General features: G+C 34.3%; 2 protein-coding genes across 3 annotated transcripts; both read left to right on the plus strand.

Annotated features, from left to right (window-relative positions):
* Positions 1–472: 472 nt before the first annotated feature.
* On the plus strand, positions 473–11,877 carry LOC141820240 (uncharacterized). 2 transcript variants are annotated; one of them, XM_074707525.1, is made up of 5 exons: positions 473–948; positions 7,374–7,525; positions 9,473–9,578; positions 11,295–11,443; positions 11,530–11,877. In XM_074707525.1, the coding sequence occupies exons 2-5, from the start codon at positions 7,385–7,387 to the stop codon at positions 11,623–11,625; spliced, it is 492 nt and encodes a 163-aa protein (XP_074563626.1). In that variant the 5' UTR covers positions 473–948; positions 7,374–7,384; the 3' UTR covers positions 11,626–11,877. The 2 variants fall into 2 exon arrangements, with proteins under 2 accessions (XP_074563626.1, XP_074563627.1); XM_074707526.1 differs by having other exon boundaries at positions 757–981.
* A 3,558-nt stretch (positions 11,878–15,435) lies between these two features.
* LOC141820200 (uncharacterized) lies at positions 15,436–21,833 on the plus strand. The gene is made up of 4 exons (XM_074707483.1): positions 15,436–16,197; positions 17,972–18,164; positions 19,328–21,228; positions 21,438–21,833. Exons 1-4 carry the CDS (start codon positions 16,093–16,095, stop codon positions 21,732–21,734), a joined length of 2,496 nt encoding a protein of 831 aa, XP_074563584.1. The 5' UTR covers positions 15,436–16,092; the 3' UTR covers positions 21,735–21,833.
* The last annotated feature ends 5,983 nt before the right edge of the window (positions 21,834–27,816 follow it).

Here is a 27,816-nt window from a genome sequence, read left to right on the forward strand (position 1 = left end):
TTACTTGTCCATGCGATGCGACTAATATAGGAAGGATCATTAGTGCGGCTAGGGGGAGCGATTGAAATCATACGAATCTATTATGCTAATTCTACTCCACAATTTAGTAACTCATTAGGTTAACTCCTCCAAAATTTCTCTGTAAGTATTATTCTTTAAGAGGTGGAGAAACTTATTAAAAATAATTTTCTTTTCTCTTCTCTTCAACATAAGAGAAACTAAAGCAGCAGAGTATCAAATAAAAATAAATCTGTCAAAATTTAAAATATAAAAAAAAAACTCAAGCTCTTAATTTTCAAATAGTCGAGAATGATTAGAAATACAAAAACACAACTTATGAATAGAGGCAGGGGCGCAGGGCTGGCTGGCCCTGGGCTAGGGCAACCAAGGCGCTCGCCCAGGGCCCAAAATTTCTAATTAAGTGTCCAAAATTATTCCGCCCTTCACAAATTAAACCCTAGACCAGCGGCTGAGGAGGCATTGCATTCTCGTGCCCAAGATTTGATCCGGAGGCGGAGTAGCTCACGCCACCGGATCGCACAGCTCAGCGCGGAGAGAGAACTCTCGCACACTGGTCCGATCCAAAGGCCTCTATTCTCTGTTGCGCCTTGGATTGCTCCGACGAGCGGATCTCGGCAGCACACTCCGACGGAGAGAACGCACACTGGTCTGATCCAATCCAAGCGTCTAAAAGTGATCTTTTAGGCGCCTTTCGCCCGCGACGCCTGCGCCCCTCTTCTTCCTCGCCTTAAAAGCACAGAAGCCGCGATCGCCACCTGCCGACGCCGCCTCTGCCGCCTGCCGACGCCGCCTTTGCTCTGTGCCGCGACAAAAACCCCCGAGCCGTCTCCCTTTCCTTTTTCTCCGTCTGTTCCAGTGACGAGCCCTGCCTGTTCGAGCCGGCGATCGTGCGTGGTGATTCCTTGGCTTCGCGATTGAGAGCTTTGGGTGGGTTGACCAGCATTGTTTTCCTTTCTCACGGTAAAAGAAATCTCTTCATTTGGGCTCGTTTTGTTTGCAGAGACAAGTTACTGCATTGTTAGGGTTTCCATTACCTGCTGAGTTCTAGGTTTAATTCGAAGAATGGTTAGGAATTTTAGAGGTTGAGGTGACGTTAATACGAGATGTTAACTTCGTTTTTTACCTTATTAAGATAGGGTCAGATTTAGTGTTATTATTTTTGGGTAATAGTCTGATTATTTGAATTATTTTAATATTTCGTGTAGATACTAGTTCGAGTGGAGCACGTTGCTAACACTCATGAGTACTTTCTATCCTTGGACTCCTATACGTTTCATGTGCATGAAGAAATAAAATAAAATTGATAGATATTATATATGTTATAATGGTTTTCAAAAAGAGGATTAAAATGACCTTTAAAATACTGAAATTAGGTTAAAATAATTAAACCATTAAAGGGTAATTAAATTGTTTTTTATTCTTGTTCATACGTGGGTTCATCTGAGGGAATTAAAATGGGAAAGGGTGTTTTCAAAACTCAAATAGATATTCTGACTTACTCTGTCGTTGATACATGTCTTTTATTTACTTCTTGATTGTTTAATTCTCATATTGTTGATATTTCATCCTGTTGATACTTAGCATTATCTGTTAATACTTAGCTTCTACCTGTAAACTGTATGATGATACCTAAATGAATGAATAAGATGTAACCGAAATTGAGTTGGTCGTTTAGACCAAATCGAGAAGATACATACTAAGAATGTAACAATTCTGATAATTGATAAAAAGATATAATGTGAAATGAGATAAAAGAAAATGATAAATATCAAAAGGTGTTAACTATGAGTCTAGTTTTATACCAGAGTATTGCATCGTACACTTGAGTAGTGGTGGCGTGATGTAGCCCTCGGTCCAGAGTACGACCGGCCACATATTATTGTGGTAGAGCAGAGGTCGCGGTTAGTGTTTATCTGTCTTCCACCGATAAGGGCTGGAGAGAGAGCCCGTACGCTAGATAACGTATGCGACGATATACTATGAGGAGGTTGATAGCCTATATATATATATATATATATATATATATATATATATATATATATATATGAGATCTTATTACACTCTGATGATATTGGCTCATGTTGTGCATTTTTTAATTAATAATAAATGTTGACACTGATTATGATATATAATGAGATTATGCTGGTAATGATTTATATACAGCTTGATTAAATAATCATGATGGAGATATTATCCAAAAATTTGATGATAATGGATGATGATTAAATTGATATACAAAATTAAAATATGAACTTGTTACCTGATTCCACTGATTCCAGACAATAATAATAACTAATATATATATAAATGGAGAATTTTAAAACCTTAAAGTGATAATACAAAACTATGATCTATTCTATTTCGTTGGCTTCTTAAACAAGATTAAATTCATGCACATCTTTTCTGATTACCCACTTAGCTTTTGGCTAACTATTTGCATTCTTTGACTTCCAGATTTGCAGGCACAGATTTGATACTACTTTTGTTCAGTTTTCTTTAGTGTTGCTTAGAGACTTTGATGTGCTGCTTGTCGGTTTGGTTACCTTAGTTTGTTTGTTTATGTCGTTTCTTTCCGTTATATGCCCAGGTGGTTGTTCCTAGGCTTAATAAATGGGTGTATAAACTTCTTCTCAGTTATATTGGTCTAAATAAAATATGGATAGTTCTTTTATATTATGCCTCATTTATTGTAATTGTTCCTTTATTATATTGTCACCAAGTGAGGTACCTCACGGTGTGCGGGAACGACACCTCCAGGGCGTGACATTATAGAAGGTTGAGGAAGAAATTTAGGCTCTTATGAATGGAGAAATTGCTTTGCAGTGAGAAATGTTAACTGGAGGTGAAGGGTGAAGGAGTTAGTTCAGCTCAGAATAGGTGTTTGGAAAGGAGAAAATGGAGGAATTAGTAGTTACTAAGTTCACATAGGTAGCAATTTAGCATTCTAAATGGAAAGGTTGCTGGGTTTCATATAGATTTTCAGGGTTAACGGTGTGGGTTAGTAGGAATAAGGACAAACTTTTAACATCTATTAGTTTGTTGCAATTTACCTGCATGTTAGTAGTACTTTGCCTTTCCAACACTTTTAGCATCTATATACTTTTTGTTGTTTTGTTGTCATATGCAAGCACTGTCGATGGAAGATCAAATGATTGATGCTATGATATGAAAATAACATAATCTAATTTAAGTGTATCTGACAATCTAATTTAGAGCTAAATCCAAATAGTCTAATCTTCTATTTTCTTGTAAAGAGTTTGAGGGAATTACTGATGGTCACTACATATTAGTGCAGAAATTACTGATGGTCACTACATATTATTTCTTATAATAAGCAATATCTAAATATTAGCATATTCAGATATCAAGAAGTAGCATATTGACATCAAACTATGATCATATTGAAGGTTGAATGATGAGGTTGAGGGAAAATTTGGGTTTTTGAAGATCAATTCCTTCGAGGAAGGGGGTGAACTTTTACCTTTCATGTGCAAGCTTGAATTGAAGGAATTATTTGGGGAAAATGCAATAGCATTAATTCAATGCTACAATTGAAGTATGTCTCAGCAATCAATAAAAATAAACAAGGATGAATCCTATAACAATATACGGTTGGAATAACATAAGGTGTTAATCTCTTATCTTGAGGCTACTACATAGATTTTTCCATTTTTTTTTTGATATTCCACAAGATAAAGAGACTTTCTTAAATGATAAGATGTAAATACCAGAGTTGTTTCATATTTCTTTGTCCACCTAATTTAAATTAATGGAAATGAATCTTTTGATAGAAAGCTGACAAACTACAATATGCTGAAACACAAAAATCAATATTAGGTTAAACTCCAAAAGTGTTCCTAACTGCCCACAATACAAACAACTACTGTTATCATTACAATACAAGCTTTGCCTCTATTCCAAACTCTTTGAAGGTTCATAAAGGAATTAATTGTATGCTATTGGAATTTTCTAATAAAATCAAACAATATATGATGATATCCATACTACGATATTATCTTTAATGAGTTTCTCACAAATTCTTTAAATATTACTTTAAGTAATTTTGCATGAATTGCTTCCCAATTTCTAAAGCAAGAGGATTAATTATTTAAGAATCCTTCTAAAAGCATCATATATAAAATAACATATGCGCGATTGATAGCTAATATAAATTGAGAAAGGAAAAAAAATGCCGCAAGTCAAATTGATGATCGATAAATAAATAATATCTATGCAATAAGAATTAATTTTACAAGAATTGATCTCTGCACGCCAAGTAATGCTTCTAATTCTTATCCAAATTTCAAAAACTCAATTTCTGTGTATTTAAGTTGAGCTACTCTACGTTCATGACAAAGTGTACAAATAATCCCTCTTTGCTCATTCCTCCTAATGAACTACTATCATCTCCTTCCCCAACATCCCTTTTTCTCCAAAATTTGGCTCAAACTAACTACCTAAAAAAAAAGAAAATGTTGCACTCTTTGCTGGAGCAGCCGCAGCGCCCCATTTGCCTGTTTCTAGGTGTACCCATGAGGCATCGCATCCCATGCAGTAGCGAAGCCAAGGAGGACAGAGTGATTTGAGGGATCTACGCAACAAAATTTAAGGTCTATGAGAGATTCTACAAATGATTAGTCCTGTGGGGCAGTGCTACCAAAGCATCCTTATAGCATCATCATCCTCAGATACTTTTGTAGAGAAGACAAAGTTTGAACTACAGTATCTAGAAGAAAATCGAGGGGGAAAAAGAGAATGGAAATCTCATCTATTTCGCCTAGCAGATCCAAGTGCTAAGGTCTGCGAGATGCAGTACCAAAATCCAAAGAAATAGGAATAATTCTCAGTCACAAGGAACCCTAATGTAACAGAAAACATCAGCGAGAAACACAAAGACCGCTTATTACCTGGCTTGAGGGACGAAGCGGCCGGTGCGGCTACTCAACGGTGGTGATGGCAATCGACCGAAACCGAGACCATAAATCTGGACTATATGATTTTATTTGATGCCCTTGCACGACGACGGTAGGAAGCAATCCATTTCCAATGGGACCACCGGGACCCACATATGGATGAATAAATAAGACGGTATAGAAGTTGGTTAAAATGCTTTGTTACTATGCTTCACTTCGCGCGCTAAGCTCTATTTACGTATTTTCCGCCACTACTAATTTTAATAATGATATTTAATAATAAAAAATTTATTTTTAATTTTATTTATGTTATTTTAAAATATTTCTTAATAATTCAAATTCTAAATATTTAATATTAAAATTGGAGCAAAGATAACAACGGAAAATATTAAATATTTAGAATTTGAATTATTAAGAAATATTATTGAATAACATAAATAAAATTAAAAATAATTTTTTTATTATTGAATATCATTATTAAAATTAGTAGTGGTGGAAAATACGTAAATAGAGCTTAGCGCGCGAAGTGAAGCATAGTAACAAAGCATTTTAACCAACTTCTATACCGTCTTATTTATTCATCCATATGTGGGTCCCGGTGGTCCCATTCGAGATGGGTTGCTTCCTACCGTCGTCGTGCAAGGGCATCATATAAAATCGTATAGTCCAGATTTATGATCTCGGTTTCGCTCGATTGCCATCACCACCGTCAAGTAGCCGCATCGGCTGCTTCGCCCCTCAGGCCAGGTAATTAGTGGTCTTTGTGTTTCTCGCTGATGTTTTCTGTTACGTTAGGGTTCCTTGTGACTGAGAATTATTCCTATTATTTTGGATTTTGGTACTTGATCTCGCAGACCTTAGCACTTGGATCTGCTAGGCGAAATAGATGAGATTTCCATTCTTTTTTTCCCCTCGATTGTCTTCTAGATACTGTAGTTCAAACTTTGTCTTCTCTATAAAAGTATCTGAGGATGATGATGCTATAAGGATGCTTCGGTAGCACTGCCCCACAGGACTAATCATTTGTGGAATCTCTCAAAGACCTTAAATTTTGTTGCGTAGATCCCTCAAATCACTCTGCCCTCCTTGGTTTCGCTTGTGCATGGGATGCGATGCCTCCTGGGGTGCACCTAGAAACAGGCAAATGGGGCGCTGCAGCTGCTCCAGCAAAGAGTGCAACATTTTATTTTTTTTAGGTAATTTGAGCCAAATTTTGGAGAAGGAGATGATAGTAGTTCATTAGGAGAAATGAGCAAAGGGGGATTATTTGTACACTTTGTCATGAACGTAGAGTAGCACAACTTAGATACACAGAAATTGAGTTTTTGAAATTTGGATAAGAATTAGAAGCATTACTTGGCGTGCAGAGTTCAATTCTTGTAAAATTAATTCTTATTGCATAGATATTATTTATTTATCAGCCATCAATTTGACTTGCGGTATTTTTTTCCTTTCTCAATTTATATTAGCTATCAATCCGCATATGCTACTTTATATATGATGCTTTCAGAAGGATTCTTAAATAATTAATCCTCTTGCTTTAGAAATTGGGAAGCAATTCATGCAAAATTACTTAAAGTAATATTTAAAGAATTTGTGAGAAACTCATTAAAGATAATATCGTAGTATGGATATCATCATATATTGTTTGATTTTATTGGAAAATTCCAATATAGCATGCAATTAATTCCTTATGAACCTTCAAAGAGTTTGGAATAGAAGCAAAGTTTGTATTGTAATGATAACAGTAGTTGTTTGTTTTGTGGACAGTTAGGAACGCTTTTGGAGTTTAACCTAATATTGATTTTTGTGTTTCAGCATATTGTAGTTTGTCGGCTTTCTATCAAAAGATTCATTTCCATTAATTTAAATTAGGTTGACAAAGAAATATGAAACAACTCTGGTATTTACATCTTATCATTTAAGAAAGTCTCGATATCTTGTGGAATATTAAAAAAAAAGCATGGAAAAATCTGTGGTAGCCTCAAGAAAAGAGATTAACACCTTATGTTATTCCAGCTGTATATTGATATAGGATTCATCCTTGTTTATTTCTATTGATTGCTGAGACATACTTCAATTGTAGCATTGAATTAATGCTATTGCATTTTCCCCAAATAATTCCTTCAATTCAAGCTTGCACATGAAAGGTAAAAGTTCACCCCCTTCCTCAAAAGAATTGATCTTACCCCAAATTTTCCCTCAACCTCATCTTTCAACCTTCAATATGATCATAGTTTGATGTCAATATGCTACTTCTTGATATCTGAATATGCTAATATTTAAATATTGCTTATTATAAGAACTAATATGTAGTGACCATCAGTAATTTCTGCACTCACCTTGTGTGTTCTCAAATAACTTTATCAATTCACTAATGGTGTATGGAGAGTGTGACTGTGCATTACAACTTAGTTCTTTCTTATACTGTATTTGAAGCAACTACTGCAATGGAAGATCTGAAAGCTGCACTGAATGAGCACGTTGATCTTGTGTCTGATCTCTTTGAAAAGTTATCTGCCGAACTTCGTAGTGGATTTGGACCAGCAGTTGATAACTTCATTGGTTTCTTTCATGCAATTGATTGGAAGGTATGTTTCTTTAACCTAAACAATACCATTCATTTGTTGTATTGCTGCCTTTGTTTGGTTGTATCCTTCTGAGACATCTTCAATATGATATTGAGTCTGGATCTTAGTAAGTTAGGAGAGAAACATGAATTTGGGAAGACATTTTTTGTCAGAATTTCATTGAATTTGATTGGATTTTTTCCTTTTTTTTTTTTGTTTTTGCAATTCTTGTTCTAGATCTTTAGTTTTGTTACCCCAAGACATAAGAATTCAGTGCATGTTGAAAAACTATCTGTGGAATATTTTATCTGGATCTGATGCAAACCAGTAAAGGGAGAAGGAGAAGGAGAGAGCATAGTGAGAATGATTAAATTTTATATAGAGAAGTATGTTCTGTTTATTACATTGAGAGTCCAATATTTGGGATTGCCACCACTATGTAATTAAGTTACTAAATGTTAGATGCCTAGACACATTGGAGCTATTGGATCATTTATGTTTGAAGGTAGACCGGTGGTAAGGGATGGTGATCTGTCTCAACTTCCTTTTAGTTTGACGTGTGGTTGAAAACATCTGTTTGTTCAAACTGGATTCTTTTCATTTAAACTGGATTTGGCTGACAATTTTATACTTTACATATACATTCTGATCCAATGGACTGTTTGAAGGTCTAGAGGGAGGTCAGTGCGATATGGATGTTTGCAAGATTAAGGTCCTGGCCCTTTGTTTATTTGGAGAGAAAAGTGAGAATATCACATAAATGCTATTGTCTTCTCAGGAAGAAACTTAAGAAAGCATATAAAGTGGAGAAATTAAATTGAATTATTTTCTTTTCATTCTTCCCAAACTGGAAAGACTAAATCTTCCTAAACTTTTCCAGTTAATTCATCACCTCTTGTTTCACAGCCAAGTTCGTACTCTGACCCTAATCTCCTCACTCCACGCCACCCCCCCCCCCCCCCCCCCCCCCCCCCCTCCCAGCCCCCAAATTAGTGAGCAATAGAGAAGAGGGAGATGATTGACCATTCTTAACCTCTGCCAAAAATATAGAAAGAGTATAGTTCTGTTTAGAAATTTGCTCTCCTCACACTTGCAGAGAACTATAAAGGTGATGCTTTGGTTTAAGCGTTGTGACAGATATATTGTTGCATATCTGATGATAGTTATTTCATTGAATTTTATATGGATTAGTGGTAACATTTAGATGCAAGTATTTTTTTTTTAAATAACATTTGGCAATAATTGAGCTTATTTAGAGAATTTAGTCAGGTTTTTGGCCAATAGTTGCATGTTTGTTATTTCTGTTTCTATGGTAGCATTCTTAAATGATTAGTCAGATTTGTTCAATTGTTAGATCCATATTTTTAAACGCCAAAATGAAAATTGAGATTCTTATTGTTGTTGTATTCATATTGTTTGGTTTCTGATTTTAAAATGCTTCCAAACTCTGATAATCTTTCTTTATAAGATTGGTAAATGTAAGGCATAATTAGATTTTTCAATCAAACAGATTTACAAAATTTTGTAAAGAAATCATACTAATCTGATATCTTTGAAGATTGGGAGAATCATGTAAATATGAAATAGAAAATTAATTATGATTAGCATGAATTTAAGAAGAGACAGTGGTAAGTATGAAGCCATAATAACAAACTATTTACATCCTTATCCCATGGTTTTGCTATGCTCTGGATGTGCCATGTGGTTCTGCACCTTTTATTCTCTTCTTTATAGATTCACTGAATTTTACTTACCTAGCTTAATTCATGATGAAATTGCAACATTTTGCTTCATCACGATCTCATATTACTTCAGAAGCATGTTTCTATTAGGCACTCTTATCAAATGTCACTTTGTCATTTATCCTTTATACATAACATAATATGCCCAAATTCGTTTTATTTAAAAATTTAGTAATATCCACTTTTATGTTCCTGCTGACAACTCTGCATTTTCCTTTACTTGCAGGAGCCTTGGTTGATATGCTTATTAGCTTTCCATTTTATTTTGCTGCTTACAACTTTATTGTCTAGGAAAAATGTGAATTTCCAACTATTCCTGTCTCTTCTTGCATGTAAGTTTCCATGCTCTTGTCAACTTGTGACTACCACTACTAGGTTATTTTACTTTGTCCAGTTTCAATTTTGTTAACAGTATATACTGAACTTCGATGCCAGATAATCTGGACTTTCTTCTTATGTTTTTTGCTACTTCCCTCGCATCAACCTTTTATATTCAACAGGACCAAGAGAAATAACTTTAGTGTCTTCTTTATAATAGCCATCCACAATGATTGTCCCACCTGAACAAGATCTAATTGTTATTTTGAAATGAATAAAAAATCTCTAGAATATCCATTCACTGAGTTGCCTGCAAAACAAAGAGAGTAATGAGAATCAGTCCTAGATCCTGAGCATATCCAAGGATTAGGAAATGAAACACTTAACACTTGAAAAATGGGAAGCAAGGCCAATACAAAAGACGAGCCTATTATATGGTTCTTGTGTTCACAACCATTTGTAGCATAGAACGTAGATATACTACACCTACAAAAAAACACTCATCTTCCTACAATGAATGAGGCTGAAGCAAATTTAATTAATGATTTAAAACTAAACTAAGGTCAAGAATAACAATAACAAATGAAGATGACAATAGTGAATATATAGATAACAGCATTACATCAATAACAGTGATTGTTTTGGTTCAAAATAATGTATAAAAATCAAAAGAATCAACATGTCAAACAGATCCACTGCAAACTACAACATAGACAAACAAGACAAGCTAGAAATGGTTAAGTAGGATCTATCTCCACACTTGATGAGAGCTACGATGGGTGCAAACAAATAAGGAGCCAAATCTAATCACCACAACCACGAAGGTGGGCAACAAAATACAGGCAATTGGGGGGGGGGGGGGGCATTTTCATATCAATGTGTATCTGTGTATCTCAGAACCCATCACTAGAATAGGCCCAAAAAGATCTGGCAATATAGAGGGAAAGATATTAGGGGTAGGAAGAGTGAGAAAAAGGATAGAAATGCAGCGGTCAAGTTCTATGTAGTGTATGCAGAGAAGCATGACATGTAGTGTCCTTGCACATGTCTGATCCCAAGCATCAATGATGCCATCATGCCCAGACAGGCCAAGTTGAGTCAGCCATTTCCCCTGTAGCAGCGTGTACAGGTCCATGCAGATGGGCATAGCCAAGAGGAGCTCGAACAACATAATGATGTCGTTAGAGAAGGCCATGGAGGCATGCCAAGACAGGGCAAGCCAGAATGCAAGAGGGTTTTATCTTTGTTATTTATCTTTAAATATTGCTAATGCAGCTGATGGCTTGGATTAAATCTATAATTTTTAATTATCCATGTCGTCACTTAATGGCAATGAAATAGAAAAGATAATGTTAGGCTAGATTTGTTATGAAATTTAATTGTTACGATAGATATGTCAAAATTAAAAGGTTATGAGAGATTTAAATATTGAATGGTATGTGATAGTTTTAGTAATTACAAACATAAGAAATATGCTAACAACATTACAAATGAAATGAAAGAAAAATTGCATGTGGATAATAAAATGTTTGGCCTGGTCACTTTCGGTAAGGCCTTAGGTAATGTGAAAACCCAGCAGATTTTCATAGATGAAAACTTACCCCAATCACATATGAGTAAAATATTATATACATTAAAAACTTAATTGAAATATGTGTTCCATGTTTATTCATTTGGATTGATTGACCAAACATCTAATTGGTTTCTCTCTTTCTCTTTGTTTTTTTCAGTTTCAGGCGTTTATCTTGCTGAGAGGATTAATAGTTTCCTAGGGAAGAGGTGGAAGAGCTTTTCCAGCCAGAACTATTTTGATCCTCATGGTGTCTTTATATCAGTACTCTGGTCTGGCCCGCTACTTGTCATTACTATAATGATCGTGGTTAGTAGCCATCCTCTCACATCAAGTACTTGCAAATGGCTTTTATTTATTTATTTTGCTCATGCTTCTTTCGTGGATTGTTTCAGGTAAACACACTCTTTACACTTTGCCATCTTATGGTGAAATGGAAAAGAGCAGAACTTAGACACCGTGCTCGGGTTGGTCGTGACAAGCAAGAATAGGATTGACTCAATCTCTTACTGTGAAACCAGTGTTGCTTCTTGATGTTTATCTTTAATTCTTGTCAAAGAGTTCAGAGGTCTTTGAACAGTTGTTGAAATTAGTGTTTAACGGTGTCCGAGATTTAGAAAGTGAACTTGAGTAACGTGGTAGCTTGAAAATTTTGGGATGACATAATTTAGAGTCCAATTACTCTTTGCTGCAACTTTGTAGCCATTAAATGTTCTTGAATGTGATGAAGAACACTTTTATATGTTTGCAAATCACACTATTTTTGGATTAAGTTTTTCTAGCGGGAAGATAATCTTAGGACGTTGATTACTAGTTCGATGAATTATATTCTTTGTGTTGTGCTTGCGTGTTCGAGTTAGTGAATATAAATAAATAAACACAGAATATAAAGTATTGCCTAATACTTTCACATTCAACTCATATATCTAGAGCTTCATTTACTTGCCTAATAGCTTTGCTTCTAAAACCAAGCATCCATCAAAATGTCTTGTTCCACCTTTGATTTTATCAATCAAACCATGCCTTCCAAACTTAATGCACAAAAATTAGTAATACAAACAAACCTAACTTAAGCCCTTGTTATACATTAAAAGCTCTTAATCAAATCTAACCACTTAGAGCACTATTGTACTAATAATCTTTTTTTTTAATTAAAATATTTGATAAATCATTTAAATTAGAAAAAATCAACATAAAATGAAAAAAAAAAAGACACCTCTTCATCTAAACATCCACAAATAGAAAGTGAGAGTCAAATTATAACTAGAGAAAGTTAATTAGAGCATAGAGCCTCACAGTAGTAGCAGATTAAAAGCAAACATTTCTTAACTAACAACCCTATTTATAGAGCAAATTGTGTGAGAACAGGAAAGTTGGAAGAGGGCAAAGTACAAGATTGGAAATGAGACTGAGTAATTAAGATGCCCATACAATATTTCAGCAAATGAGAAGCTGATAATTGTACCCAATAATTGATGAAAACTATTACGAGGATATATAGACTAGACATCAATTTGTGCATCTTTAATTTATTATATGGAACTTTGCTATTGGACATGTACTCATCACTTTGAAGCCAATAAAAATAAAAAGGAGTGTAAGGCCACATGGACAAAGACTTTCAAAGAAGCATTATTGAAGATTTGCTATAGTTCTCTAGACAACAAGTACTAATCATGCACCACTTCAACCCTGAGTCGTTTAAATTAATCACATGCAGCCATTCGCTCGAACTTGACTCCCATAATATAATATAATAGATCCAACTCCAAATATAAATAATCAAATCATGCCTAATTACTTTCCTCAAACTAATCAAATTCCTATTAGTTTGTCTTATCTCAATCATACATAACAATTCATAATGCTTAAAGTTGTGCTACCTTGATCGAATTTACTTTGAATCCTCGACTAGCTAGTTATGGTAACAGAAAGGTAAGCGAACCATAAAAGAGAAAAGAAATAAACTTCTTGATTAATGATTTGTCCACTAGGTATATAATTTATAGAGGTATTAAAGTGCTCAATCAATTCACATATTGACAAAGAAACGGTCAATTGACATATTACAAAAGAAAAGATATCATCTAATAATTAATTTGATTTGATTTGGTCTTGTTGAATAGTTCTCTTTTACCTCCACCCCACCCCTCTCGACAAACTCAACGGGACGTTTTTGATGTTGAGTTTGCTTGCTAGACTATTGAAACGTTGACTGAATAATGATTTAATAAAAATATCAACAATTTGTGAAACAGATAACCGTTGAGTTGTCATAAATTCTCAAACAAAATTAAAATTAATTTTCACATATTTTTTACAAGCATGAAAGATTGAATTTGCTGTAAGATATATTACTAGCTCCAATATTGTCACACTAAATTTTTGATAAAATATTTGACGTAAGATGAAGTTTAGAAAGAAGTAATTGAAGTCAAATAATTTTAGATATTGTATTATTGGTTATAGCTTTATATTCAATCTTAGTACTTGAACGAAATATCATAAATTTTTTTTTTTGAATTTCATGAGATAAGATTTATTCCCACCTCTATAATTGGAGTACATCTAACTATTAATAATGCTACATGCAAAACTGAATATAACCACATGCATAGGCCGCAGGAGAATGGAGATGAGTGAGTCTCAAAAAGGTGTAGAATTTGGCGAGAGTTGCACCACAAATGGTTGAGGAAAATTAAGGAAAGAGACATGCATAATAATAATAATAATAATAATAATAATAATAATAATAATAATAATAATAATAGGGTTAACGTGGGAGAGGAGGACAAGTGGGACAACTTTAGATTCGACTTGGTATATATAGTTAAGAAGATGACACCAAATATAATAGGCTAGTCCATCATATATATTATATTATATTATATTATATTATATTATCTTTTGTGTATTGATTGCCATCCAAGAAATATTTGTGATACACCAAATCTCAAGCACAAGCTAAGGTGGTCCTTCCTGTAGTGTTTATTGGAGGACAGCTAGATAGCTAGCCTCTTAATTATAGAGAGACCCACCCCAGAGAGACATAAACCCCAATAATGACATCAAAGAATTGATTATATTCCAAAGGAATCAAGAATATAATTAAGTCATTATTCATGTAATTGTTTTTTCTTCAAAAATACAAATTTATGACACTGTCATATTCGAGCCTAGCCTCTTGCATCGGTTTTTGTCGCAAATTCTTGTGGACTTAAGCCTAGCTATGTAGTGTTATATATATATATATATGAAATGAATATGATATTTAAGGGGAAATATAGTAGGGTTTGAAAAATTAACGAGGATCCAAAAACTATAATTATTGTCCTTAGAAATTAATTTGTTTATCAGAAATCTAAAACGACGGAATTCATGGCACATTCCAAGTTAAGTTAACTTAATTAAGCTCTCTAATTAAAGTATAAATTAACAACAATTTTGGCACCGTCAGTCTATTAATTAAGAAATAATTAAGTACGTATTCACAAGCCATATAGTTAAGAATTAATGCTGGTTAATTGTGCTGGCAATATTATTAAGTTAAGCTTAGCCGGGCCTAAACGTGATTAGAGGACGAGATTAATTATTATATATGTATTTTATATCAGGTAGACGATTTCCGCGAGGACAATTTAAAATTTTAGGGTTTATTAATTTTGAGCAGAGCTTAATTAATTAATTTGTTATATATGTGTGTTTGGGTGTGTGCAGGATCAGGAGTTGCTGGTACGTGCATGTCACTTGTCGCCATCATGCACGTAGAGGTACATCAAATATATATGTGACTTGTAAAATTTTAAAAATAATATATATATTTATATATATTAAAAATTTGGATTTATCTACAATAAATTTAAATGCGTCAAAAGAATTCAATATTAAATATTTTATGCCTCTTTTTAGCTTTAAATTTTATATTTAAAAAATAAAAATAATAAGAGAATTTAAGTAGTCAGAAACTCACTATTTTCCAATTATTTCTTGATATATATATATATTATATGTTCCTTTTGAATTCATTCAAAAAAAAATGTAATTTTTAGAAATAAAAAAATTGTATCATTTGTTTTTGAAAATAAATGATCTTATATATTTTATTAAAAATTCTATTTTATTTTCCAAATATATATTTCATTTTTAAAAAAATTTAAAAAAACAACAAAAACAAATGTGGAGTCAGGAACACGCAAGATTTGGACGAGATCGTTTCGCCATCAGCGTTGTCACTGTTATTGGGCGGGAAGCATAATCATGTCGATTCCGTTCTCGGATGCCAGGAGGGTGGCGTCCCGCTGCCTCCGCCTACGAGCAATCTGCACCAATCCTCGTCGGAGAAACCCCACCCAATGACGGGCTTCGATTCGATCGTCTTCTTCTCTTCTACCGTCTTTTCTTCGATCAGTTAGGTAGGGAAGAGCCTTTTTCGCCCTTACGATTCGGTTCTTGAAATCAATTGACCTTTTAGTGTGTAGTGTTCGCTCCGGATAATCGGAAACATCGATTACTCCTCAAAAGGAGCAATCTTCGATCAATCTGCACGTCTGTTGGCGACCTAAAGATTTCAGCTTTGTCTCATTAATTACTTCAATGCTTCCCTCACTCTGCTCTTACTTGCAAAACGGTTTCGATTTCTCCCTCTTTTTCTTATCATTTTCCGGTTGTGGCCGGATCATGTGGTGTAGTTGTGCGTTGCTACCCCAGAGAGTGGTCTTCTGAAGCGGAGAGGAGATTTTGGATTCTAAATTACCCTCCTTTTGGTCTCACCGAAATTTCCTTCTTACCTTCCTAGTCTGTCGAATCTCTGTGCGTGTCTATGTTGAGGGCCCTGGTGTGTGTTACCTTATTTGACTCCGAGATTTTTCATCGATTTGGTTCGTCTGAAAGGGGGTGTAATCTATCGGGAGCTTGGAGATGTTGACCTGCAAATCAAATTAGAGGATCGAGGTTGCAAGATGGACCGCCGTAGTTGGCTCTGGAGGCGAAAGTCGTCAGAAAAGAGCCCTGGTGTGACTGAGAGCTCCGGTTCTGCATCTTCTGAGAGGCACTCCGGTGAACAGGTTTGCTCCATGTCTTGTTCTTGTGGTCCAGTGCAAATAGTTTGCTGGTTTCCATCTAAATGTGTGTTGAAAGTCTTAAGACTGGGTTTCCTTTGTTGAAATTGTCAGGCAGGAACACTTTTAAGGCCAAACTAATTCGACGAAAGGAGATTAAATTCACATAACGACTATTAAAAGAATTGTTTTTCTTTTTTTAGATAATCTTTGATGCTTGCAGTAAATTCAAACTTAAGCCACTAGAAGTTCATGTCTTCTTCTACTGCCAAATTTTTATTGTTTGAATTTTTGGTGTCAGCATCCCTGTCAAACTTTAGTACCTTCCCAAGTCTATTGTTCTTCAGAAAATAATAGACTTCTGTGCTTCACTTGGAATGATCGAGATATGCAATTCATCGATCTTCTTAGGCAAGATCTTTTTTTCGATTGACAATCATGATTGTTATATTCAAAAATGAAGTCTGCTGCTCTAATCTGCATCCTTTAATTTTTTATGGTTAGTGCAGAGACTCTAATGCCACAATTTGAGGGATGATCGAGATATGCAATTCATCGATCTTTTCTCCAAACTGTTACCATTCTTAGGCAAGATCTTTTTTCCATTGACAAGCATGATAGTTATATACAAAAATGAAGCCTGCTGCTCTAATCTGCATCCTTCAATTTTTTATGGTTAGTGCAGAGACTCTAATGCCACAAATTGAGGGTATGTATATACATTCCAATTTGTGTTCCTAGAATCAGATCCCATTAAGCCGTTGCAATTGAGGCAAATTAGGGATACATTGAGAGAGAAAATTGACTACAGAAAAAATAGAGTCACAAGGGATATTGCCACTTGCAGAATTCCCACATAGGGATGGAGATGAATAAAAGAACATTCCATACTCTCTTGTCCATTGATTCTTAAGTAGCTAATAACAGCCTGTCAAAGCAGCTAAACTTACAAGTCGGAACGTTAGTGTTTCATAGAACTTATCAATGTCTCAATAATTTGGTAAGGCGAGTAAATATAAGGATATTTACATGAATTCTCAAATTTTCCAGAAACAAATAAGAGATGAAGGTATGCTTTTTGATATTATGAATGTGGTGGCCATAGTTTGTTGTCCTATTGTCATATGGAAAAGCTTTCTCTGATATTGACTCACCATTCAATGCTAGTGGGATTGATTATATCAGTTGGGAGACAAGTTTTTCTTGGATAAATTCAAAGCATTACATCTTCTCAGAGCAAGATCCTTTAGTAGAGAAGGATTTTATCTTTGTTATCTTCACAACTTCACCAACACAAAAAACAGAGAGTCTATCTTAGATTTCAAATTTTTTTTAAAAAAAAGGTAGTTCGGTGCACGAAGCTCCAACCAATGCGGGGTTTCGGAAAAGAGTCCGATCACATTGGGTCTATTATATGCAATCTTACCTTGCATTTTATAAGAGATTGTTTCTGCGTTAAATTTCAAAGTTTAATTGATATATAAATGCATCTAGATAAACTACCGATATATTGTTCGAGGTAGCATTCTAGTAATACGACTTTTTGATAAACTGTTTAGCAAAAACAGTGGACCATTTATAATTGGCATAAATTTTCAAGGTCTTTGGGCTTTAGCTCTGGCACTCTGTCATACTTGTGATAATCTAATATGCCAGGTAATCTCCCTCTGGGAGCTCAAAAAATAGTTTTGCATTGCCAGAGTTCTTTACTCTCTATGTATGAGCTTTTGCAATAGTATTCATACCTCGTCTGAATGCCTGATTGCTTCTTGCTCAATAGGAGGTACTGGGGGTGTCTATTAGTTCCCCAAAGCATGCTCAATCACCAGATGTTTTCTCAAAGGATCTTAGTCACGAGGCCAATGAAACTATAAAAGCATTGAATGACAAACTATCAGCTTCTCTTTTGAATATTAGTGCTCGAGAAGATTTGGTCAAGGAGCATGCCAAAGTTGCAGAAGAAGCAGTTTTAGGTATCAAACTCATTCGATTTTCTTTTTCACATTAGTGTTTTAATACAAGCATGCGCCATAAATTTACAGAAAGGGTTCTATGCATCAGCTGAGATGTTCTTTGTTTCTAGAAGGTTAAGCTTTGTATACATGAACTCTTGGTAAGTAACACTGATCTTCACAAAAGATTTGATGTTCAATAAAAATGTGAGTATCTCTGAAGCTCAATTGTCAAAGCCCATAAATGAGTTTAAGTTGTGCTGTTTAATTTCCTTTTTTGATGTTTATTCATTAGAGCAAGGACCCTAGTGGAGATCCATCAGCTTGAATTTCAGTTTAGAGGCTTTTCTTAACATTTTTGTGAAGTGAGTTTGCTACTGCATGAAACTGCACCAAGCAACATGCCTCTTGTAACAAGTCACATGCAGATTGTACCGCCAAAATATACTGTTCATACCAAGCATACTAGTTGATACACATGATTTCCAGCAAACAACTGCAAAACTTACCACTATCTCTCAGATCACTGAATAGCATTCATACTAAGCACTACAAAATGATTTGGTCCCTTTAATTTATCCTTTTTTTCCCTAAATAATCAATTTACCTTGTACATTTATGCAATACGTTAAAGTTCCCTGGCTGATTAGTTATTTAAAAGCTTGAGCTATTAATAAACAGATTAGTTTTTCATAACCTAAATGCTCCCCTAAATATGAGGGTGGACAAACAAGGCTGGACTAACCAGTTCAATGTGTGGACTGCCTCAACTTAACTGGGGATATATTACTAAAACCAATAGGACACAAGCACAGGATCTAATGCTCTGCTACTGCGTAAAAGTTAATTAGCAGACCACTAATCTCTAAAACTCATGGTAAAAAAAAATCAGTTAATACATTTAATTCACGGGAAGGTAGATCCTTCAGGTTTTGAATGAAGTACATGATGATATTGTAGATGTAAAATCTATTTTCTGTAACCTTATGTTAGCTCAGTTACTTGTAGGTTTTTCATCCTCTTAGCACTTTGTTACGCATTTAACTAGGTTTATACTTGAAGTGTAAATAATTTGATATACGTCAAGCCTCACAGGGTATGCTTCATGATATTTTTGTATTGGTTGTGGTCTTGTGGGCTTATCTTGTTGCATGCATGTTGAAATTCTGCAACTTGCTCGTCAGGTTGGGAAAAAGCAGAAAAGGAAGTTTCATTTTTAAGGCAGCAGCTTGAAGCTGCAACAAGGAAGAACTCCTTTCTTGAAGATAAAGCTACCAATCTTGATGCTGCCCTCAAGGAATGTGTTAGGCAGTTTCGGCTGACAAGAGAAGATCAAGAACAGAAAGTCCAAGATGCTATCCTCAAGGAAACCCACAAAAGGGAATCTGAAAAATCAGAACTTGAACTTCACCTCATTGAGTTGCAAGCTCAGATGGAAGTTAAAACTGAAATTTCAAATTCCATTAACCTGGACCTTCAATCAAAAATTGAAATTCTCATCAAGGAGAATTCTTCTCTCAAAGCGGATCTTGTTACCCTCACTGAGGATCTCCACACGAAAACACTAGAGTGGGAGCTAAGTACTCGAACAGCAGAAATAGCTAGCAAACAACATTTGGATAGCATAAAGAAACTGGCCAGGCTTGAAGCTGAGTGTCATAAGTTAAGAATTGCAGCAAGTAAATTGTCGACAGCTAATGAGCATATTTTCTCTCCTAATTCACAGTATGTTGAATCTGTCACTGATAGCCAGTCAGATGCAGGGGAATGGTTGTTAAGTATAAATCATGAACAAATTTGTTCGGATTCAAGGGCACCAACTCTAATTTTCGAGCTCAATCAGTTCAGAAAGGGAAAGGATGGTCCAAGAAATCTTAAATCTTCTGTTGAAATTAGCCTAATGGATGATTTCATCGAGATGGAAAAACTTGTTGCATTACCAGAGATTGACCATGGAAATTCTAGCGTTGAGCATGATGCCTGTTCAGATCTCACTGTTAGTGTAGATAGCACTTCAAGGAAAGAGCTTGAAGCTGTCAATCTGCATGTATCTGAGTTGGAAAAGATGATTGAGAAGATGAACACAGAAAAAATTGCAATGGAAGAATCTTTAGCTGTAACCAACAATCAACTGAAGGATACATGCAACCAGGTGGAAGCAGCTGAAGTTAAGTTGGTAGAGTTGGAAAGGCAGCTAAATTTGATTAATGATGAAAAGCATGCTCTTGAGCTAGAACTGGAAGCCATAGAAGGCAAGAAAAATGAATTGAAAGTTCTGCTCGAATTAGCACATGCAAAAAATATGCAGCTAACTGAGAGAATAACCAAATTAGATAGCAATTTTGAGAAAGAGAAAAAATTGTCTGCTACATTGAGAGTGAGGTGCCAAAATATTGAGGCTACAGAAGCTAAGAGGAAGGAAATGGAACTTCAGCTTGGCTCAGCACTTGGTGAAATTGCCGAGTTAAAGGGAAAGATTAGAATGTTAGGACAAGTTGAAGGAGGGAAAAAGAAGTCCACAGAACTAGCATCTAGGTGTTGGAAAATGGATCAATTGGAGCAAAAGAAAGAAATGGAAAGGCAGCTTGAGTTAGCAAAGTTGAAAATTGGTGAGCTACATGATAAGGCTGGTATAACAGATAGGAAACCAAAGGAGGATAAGGCATTTTCAGAGGGATTTTTTGCTGAGTGCCAAAATCTGGAAATAGTAATTGCAAAGAATAAAGAACTCAAGCGTCAACTCTGTTCCCAAAAAATAGAAGTAAGCCTGTTATGTGAAAAGGTGAATGTGCTGGAAGGGATTGCTGAGAAGGAGAGGGTGCTTGCATTAGAAGTTGCAACTGATCTCGAAGCCACAGAGGTGAAGAGAAATGAATTGGTTCTGCAACTTGAGTCAGCACATATGGAAATCAAGAATCTCCAAGAGAAGTTTGGCTCCTTAGAAAAACAAATTGAAGAGGAGAAGTTAATATCTGCAGATTTTGCAGAAAAATACCACAAGTTGGAGAATGAAATGTCTAGCAAGCAGCAATCATTTGGATTACATTCAACTGCAAGCTCAAATAGAAAGCTGATAGTTGGACAGGTAACTAATGTGGCTTGTACACATTGCTCTTTCTGCAATTCTTCTTGATCTGAATGCTCGAAATAACCATGCTAGTTGTACTTTCATTCTTTACTCCAACACTCAATACATGGAATTTAGTTCTGAAAATGGCCAGCAGAAAAATAATATTGCTCCAAGTATGTTTCTACTCCTTTTCTGATTATTACACTTTCTTTCTCTGGTAACAGGAGAAAGAGATTGTGTTGGCTGCTGCAAAGCTAGTGCAGTGCCAAAAGACCTTAGCTTCTCTGAATCAACAATTGAAGTTGATGACAAATTTTGATGTTTCAATGCTTGAAATAAATGAGCCGGGGTCCGCTGGAGCTAAATTGGATTATATTGAAGAATCTAAGGCACTGAGTTCTATCTTCTCTCCCCGTATTTCTTGGTCTCCACCTAGCAGCTCCCGAAAGTTGTCAACATTCTCAGCTGGGCATCCAGAATTTCCATGTCCATCTAGAAAAGATAATGTCACAGAATCTTAGTAAAACCATATAATGTTAATAAAAGAAACCAAATTTTGTAAAGTATATGTCAACCGCCTAAGTAAAGTTGCTTGCCCAATTTAACAACATCTTGTGAAGCAGCATATTGAAAATGTTCAAAATATTTCTTATTGATGCAGTTTCAATCAACTAATTGCATGATTAGAAATATTGAATTTCCTGATATAACTCTTAAGGGAATTAGGCAAATCAATTTGGTTGAGTAGGTCGAGTGAGTTGGTTGAACAAGTTATCTTGCCCAATTTACTTGGATTCATTAACTCGATCAGTCGTTTATCTCAATTGACCTAGTCAAACTACCTTCCCTAATATACCAACTTAACTTGGACAATTAAACTAATGAGTTTGCAAAGTCTACTTAATGTATCTTGTTCAATTTGCTTGCTTGCCCAACTTTATTTGCTCACTTGGCCCAACTATACCAATTGAATCAATCAATCCATCGATTTGACTAAACTGCTTGGTTTGAGTGGCATACTTGGATTGCTTTAAACAATTGGCTGCCCTGCCCTGCCCTGCACGATGTAAAAGCCAGAAGACAAATTAAAGAAGAATTTTGTTGATGCTATAAAAGGTTTGCAAATGAGATGAAGAAATGACTTCGATTGATTTTTTATATATATCAAAAAGACATTTTATTTTATAAAATATTCATATCTTTTAAAATATTTTTTTATTAATTATAATTTTTCACCATAATAAAAAATTTGAAAAATATTTTCAATAAGCAAATTAAATGAAGCTTAGTATTATTTGGCCACTATGGCTTAATTGGGTTTATTATTTGTATCCCTAAAATTAGTCTTTCCTTTGATTTTAATTTAGCAAACTAGTGTAATGTCACATCAATCAAACTCCCGGTCAAAAGAAGAATTAATTATCCAAAATAATAACAGGCTTAAAATTTAAATTTTAAATAAGATGGATATTTTAAATTTTAATTTTTGAATATGGATAAATTATATATTTTCAATTTATTCGATAGTTAAATTAGGAGATATCTTTACTTAAAATTAACTGAGTGAAATTCAAATTCAAAGGCAAAGCATTTAGAAGAATAATAAAATGATTAAGATTTAACTTTTCAATGTGCATGCAGTAAGATAAAGCATAAAGTATAGATGTGTATCGACGTTGAGGGGATAAGGTCACGTCTAATTCGCCCTCATTAAGAGGGAATTCCACTTGTATTTTTGTTTGAGACTCCTTATCCGGTTTGACTTTGCCACCAACAGATCGATGCATCGAATCTATCGACCACTCGCTGGTTTTGAATCTCCCACCTCAAGACGGCGTCGTTGCCTTAAATATGATCAGAGCACAAGTTGCATGCAATATAATTGATGACTTAAAACTACCTCCCTCCCACCGTTGACCTCAACTCAAGAGGCAAGCTACTTGAAACCGCTGACTTTGTGGCATTGACCTAACAGTTAGTTTGACCTTTGGATGTTTGGTCATTGGGAGATCGATCATTACAATCCACTGTCTGACTTTCCCTTGTTATGGTCGTCGCTTCCTAGCTATTCGAGGATCGCAAAGTCTAAGGTATGGATTAACAGAAACAATAATCCAGTAACAGAAGAGGAGTAGGACTCAATTGTTCTATGAATTAATAATGATAGATACAACTAATTAGTAATCAGATCAGACTGTCAAAATAATAATAATTAAAAATATTTTTTGTCAAAAAAAAAAGTACGATCGATGAGAGGATCATTCGAGTTTATTGATATAATTTATGATGACCAATTAAACTACTGTATTTTACTGAACCTTACGAGTAAAATTCAGTATTATCTATTTCACATGTTCAACTTTTAAAATTTCAAAAATACATAGCATTTTCCCATTATACCATTTCTTTCTTACTCTACTCATTTAAAAATTTATTGTTCTTAATTTATATTATTGAATTCAGATCTAAGGGTATAGATATATTAAAAAGACTTTCAAAAGTATATTAATTTTGCACTGCAGTGATTTAAAAATTTTTTGATCTATTATTTAATTTTGGACAAAACTAGACACTCATTAATTAGTGATGTTGTTGGGGAGCTTTGTAATAAATTTATGATAAAATTTATCAAATCTATGTAAATTTAAAAATTTATTATTCTTAATTTACACCGTCAAATTCAAATTAATATAAGAACATGAATACATTATAGAAATTTTTAAAAATATATTAATTTTGATTTGAGTGATTTAAAAATTTTTAAATTCATCAATTTGATATTTTTTTTTAATTTGAAGAGTTTTAAGAATTCATTGTTCTAAATTTTATAATAAATTTTATCAAATTTTTATAAATTTAAAAATTTAATATTCTTCATTGCACTGCCAAATTTAAATTTGAAATCATAAATACATTTAGAATATTTATAAAAATATATTATATTAATTTTAAATTAATGTAAAATATTTTCAAGTGTTCTGGATCGCATCAACTACTATTAAATTAATCTTACTAATTCAATACTGCACGCGATGATCCTGTCAGACAAAATGGCACAAGAATTTCGCCCTGTTCTAGGACAAACATTGCAATAAAAGACCTGTCTGACAGGGCCACGGCCACGGGGAAAAAGGAGTTTCATGCGTTGGAGCATGCATGCAATAAATAAAACAAAACAGTGGTTTGATTAAATGCAATCAAAAGTTGTAAGTTTGACCTATTTCCTGATCTTTTATAGGGGCATTTTGAAGTTTGAACTAATCCCAATAGATTGTCAGAACTGGCTTTCTGACCGAAACATGAAATTTGTCAACAAAACTGGAAATCGTCGAGTCCCAAGATGCAGAAGAGTGTTGCCATACTGTATGCTTTTTGACATTTGCATTAGATGAATCGGTAGGTTCGAACTCCCCAGTCAATAAACATCTAGATTTTGACGTACGACTCACCCATTCATGTGTCAGTGTGCAATTTTAATGATAATGATGCAGCTGTTGTGGTTTCATCAACACTATTTGTGTTAAGTTAGTTTGACTACAAATTACCGTTAAATTAAATGCATAAGATCGATAACATTGAAACTTTTTCATTGACAATGAGAGAGAGTTGCATTGTATTCAAATGTTAGTTGTATTCATATTTAAATATACAAGAAGATTAAAATGTCAAATATAAAAATTAAAATAATATATTAAAATATTAATTGATCGATTATCAACTAATCAGAGAAAATTGCCCATCAGATTCTAAATATCTGAATTATTATAAATAAATAAGTATTCGTATGGCACTCATTGGACCACCCGGCTCAAAGTGGCCTGGTCCACTTGCATATATTAATTAATTCCACGGCATCATCAGCATTGGACGAGGAACGTGTGCAAAAACAGAGCCGAATTCGAAACAGTAAAGAAGTGAAAAGGGATATGTTTTGAAAGCGAAATATATAGTAGAATAATAATATTAATTATATATTGTGGCTCATGATCGAAGCCATTAAAGTAAAATATGCATGATCATTATATTCAGTCAAAGAAGAAGATGAGGAAGTGGAAGAGCAACAGCCTCCAACAATAGATCTCCATCTATATATAAAAATTGACTAATTCATGCGTATGAATGAAGCCAGTGTTGGGATCTATTGTTGGAGGCATGTCAAATTGAACTATATCTTGACCTCCAACTCCATCTAACATGACCACGTAGGTTTATCAAATCATTATATATAGTCTGGCTAACTATAATGAAATAATTATTTCTCTGACGTCTAATCTATATATATATATATATCAAGAGAACATCAACTTGGCGTATTCCATCTAAGATGAACAATATCGTTAACAAGAAAGCTACTCAAATTTGGTATCTTTTAGCCAAAAACACAAATAATGAAAACTCAATTATGAATTTGATAGTAAATGCAACCCCATGGTGAAGAACAAACCTTAGTAATCCTAATTAATGTAAATTTAAGTATAAATATTTTTCTTTTTTTTAATGAAAAAATAACCTTGAAATTGTGGGTAGATGAGAGTCTTTTAAAAGATTTTCTCGGGTGGGGCCCACAGGGGGGCTTATCCGGTCCCGGCCTCGTCAAATACCCATCGTGCTGACTCGGATCAGTTCACGTTTATCAATCTAATCGACGACGCTCGAGATTTGGTCGCCGCCGCCGAATCTTGCTCCCTCACCGGATCCAATCCATCACTCAAATCTACCCATCCATTGTCTCCGTCACCCAATAATAAGCCGTCCAATCACAGGATTAGGCGGACCCCACGCTCTCTGACCAATGACCACCGCAAGCAATCCCATTCGGGACCATGTCCTTTCCCAGAATTGTTAGTCTGTCTCAAGATCGAGGCGCTTTTGTTAACAGCGAGGGATGAAGAATGTAGATTAAATTTTGGATAAAAATTAAAATTACACACCCTTTTTATTTATTAAACGTATCTTTTTAATGCTCCAACCCACTTTAATTCATTTATTATGTTGTTCAGAAATAAAATATTTATATTATAATAATTATAAATTAAATTATAACTGCTATAATCTATTATTATTAGTATTGAGAAATATTATAATTTCACAATAGCATCTAACAAGAGTATTTTAAAAAAGACATTAAGTCAAGATGAAATATTATTTTGATAATAAATAAAAAAAAATTGTATAAAATATTTAAACTCATTAATTAATTAAGTAATCAAGCTAAGCAATTAGGAGGCTCTAATTACTTCTCATTCGAGTCGTCCAAGTGGCCTGTTAGGTCAAACATCCAATGAGTTGAACAATGCCAACCGGTGGGCCCGGCCGCCCTATCCCTTTTAAGAAGCTTCCCATTGGCCACTTCTCACCTCACATGTTTTCCTTTTATATATTTCTTTAATTATATTCCTCATGCTCGAAATGATAATGATGTGTCGATATCTTCTTGTCCAAGCAATTGCGTGTCAGACGGTAGAAAATTAAATTTAGTCATTATAAATTAAATGTTTTTTTGTTCACAAGATAGATAGGTTTTTGTCAACATGTGGAATAATGGTGTTGGAACTAATCATATTGGTCCACAAAGCATTGAAGACCAATTGGTTGTTCTATAGAGTTTGAATCACCAACTTTAATTGAATCCACAAATAGCTATGGTGGAGTACAAATGTAATTATTTTAATGTAATTAATTAATATTTTATACCACAAATATCTTATGGGATTAAGAATAATATATATTTTAATTAACACCACAAGCTAACAAATGCCAAATACAAGTAAAACCAAAAAATAAAAAATGAATTATTCTTTTGCATAACATAATCAAACAAAAAAAAAGAAATGCCAATTTATAATATTGACATTAATTTCATGCATACAACAAACAAAAAGCATGCTACTAAATCAGTCTAACTCTTTTAAATTGTTTAGTTGAGTCTTCTCATTAATTTCATATACAACTTTGTGATACAAATTGCTACAAAAAGCATGATCTTGTTCAACACACAATAGTCTATATATATACATAATCTTTAAAATCTACCATTCTTCTTTTGGGAAAGAATAGTTGCTTAGAATGTTGGGTGTATGCTAGCTACTTCGTTCCTACAGCTTCATCATTAATTATTTTTTCCTCAATTATATAGTTGAATGGCAAATGCCGGTCAAACAAGTATAATAGTGTACCTAATTCACTAAATTCCTCTGGGACTTTTGGGGATTGCATAGAGTCAAACCAAGGTCAAACTAAACCGTCCTGATAGAGATACAGATAGAGATAGAAATGAGTGAAAATCCAAGGGGGGTGCGAGCCCAATAAGTGAAGCTAGCTAGCCAAACCTGTGCCTTGTGGCAGAAGACTTCCATTAGTATCGAAATATAATTAATTGTGAATAAAAATTAAAACTAAAATCAATGGGCCAGCCCCACATACATATATACATTTCCCATGCTTGTCGGCAACACACAAGTCGAGTCCAACTTTTCCTCCTCTGCTTCCTTACCTTAATTACGTACTAAACATAACCCGTCAAACTTGAGTTTGAACGGCATATGATATTTTATCTGTTCACATTTCCTTTTCTTTTTTTCTTTTTTTTTTGAAAAATTGGAT

The sequence above is a fragment of the Curcuma longa genome, unplaced genomic scaffold (genome assembly GCF_044706935.1).
Source record: "Curcuma longa cultivar G26 ecotype Majalengka, Jawa Barat unplaced genomic scaffold, ITB_CL_G26_1.1 utg2798_np1212_758248_RagTag, whole genome shotgun sequence".
Classification (NCBI taxonomy): Eukaryota; Viridiplantae; Streptophyta; class Magnoliopsida; order Zingiberales; family Zingiberaceae; genus Curcuma; species Curcuma longa.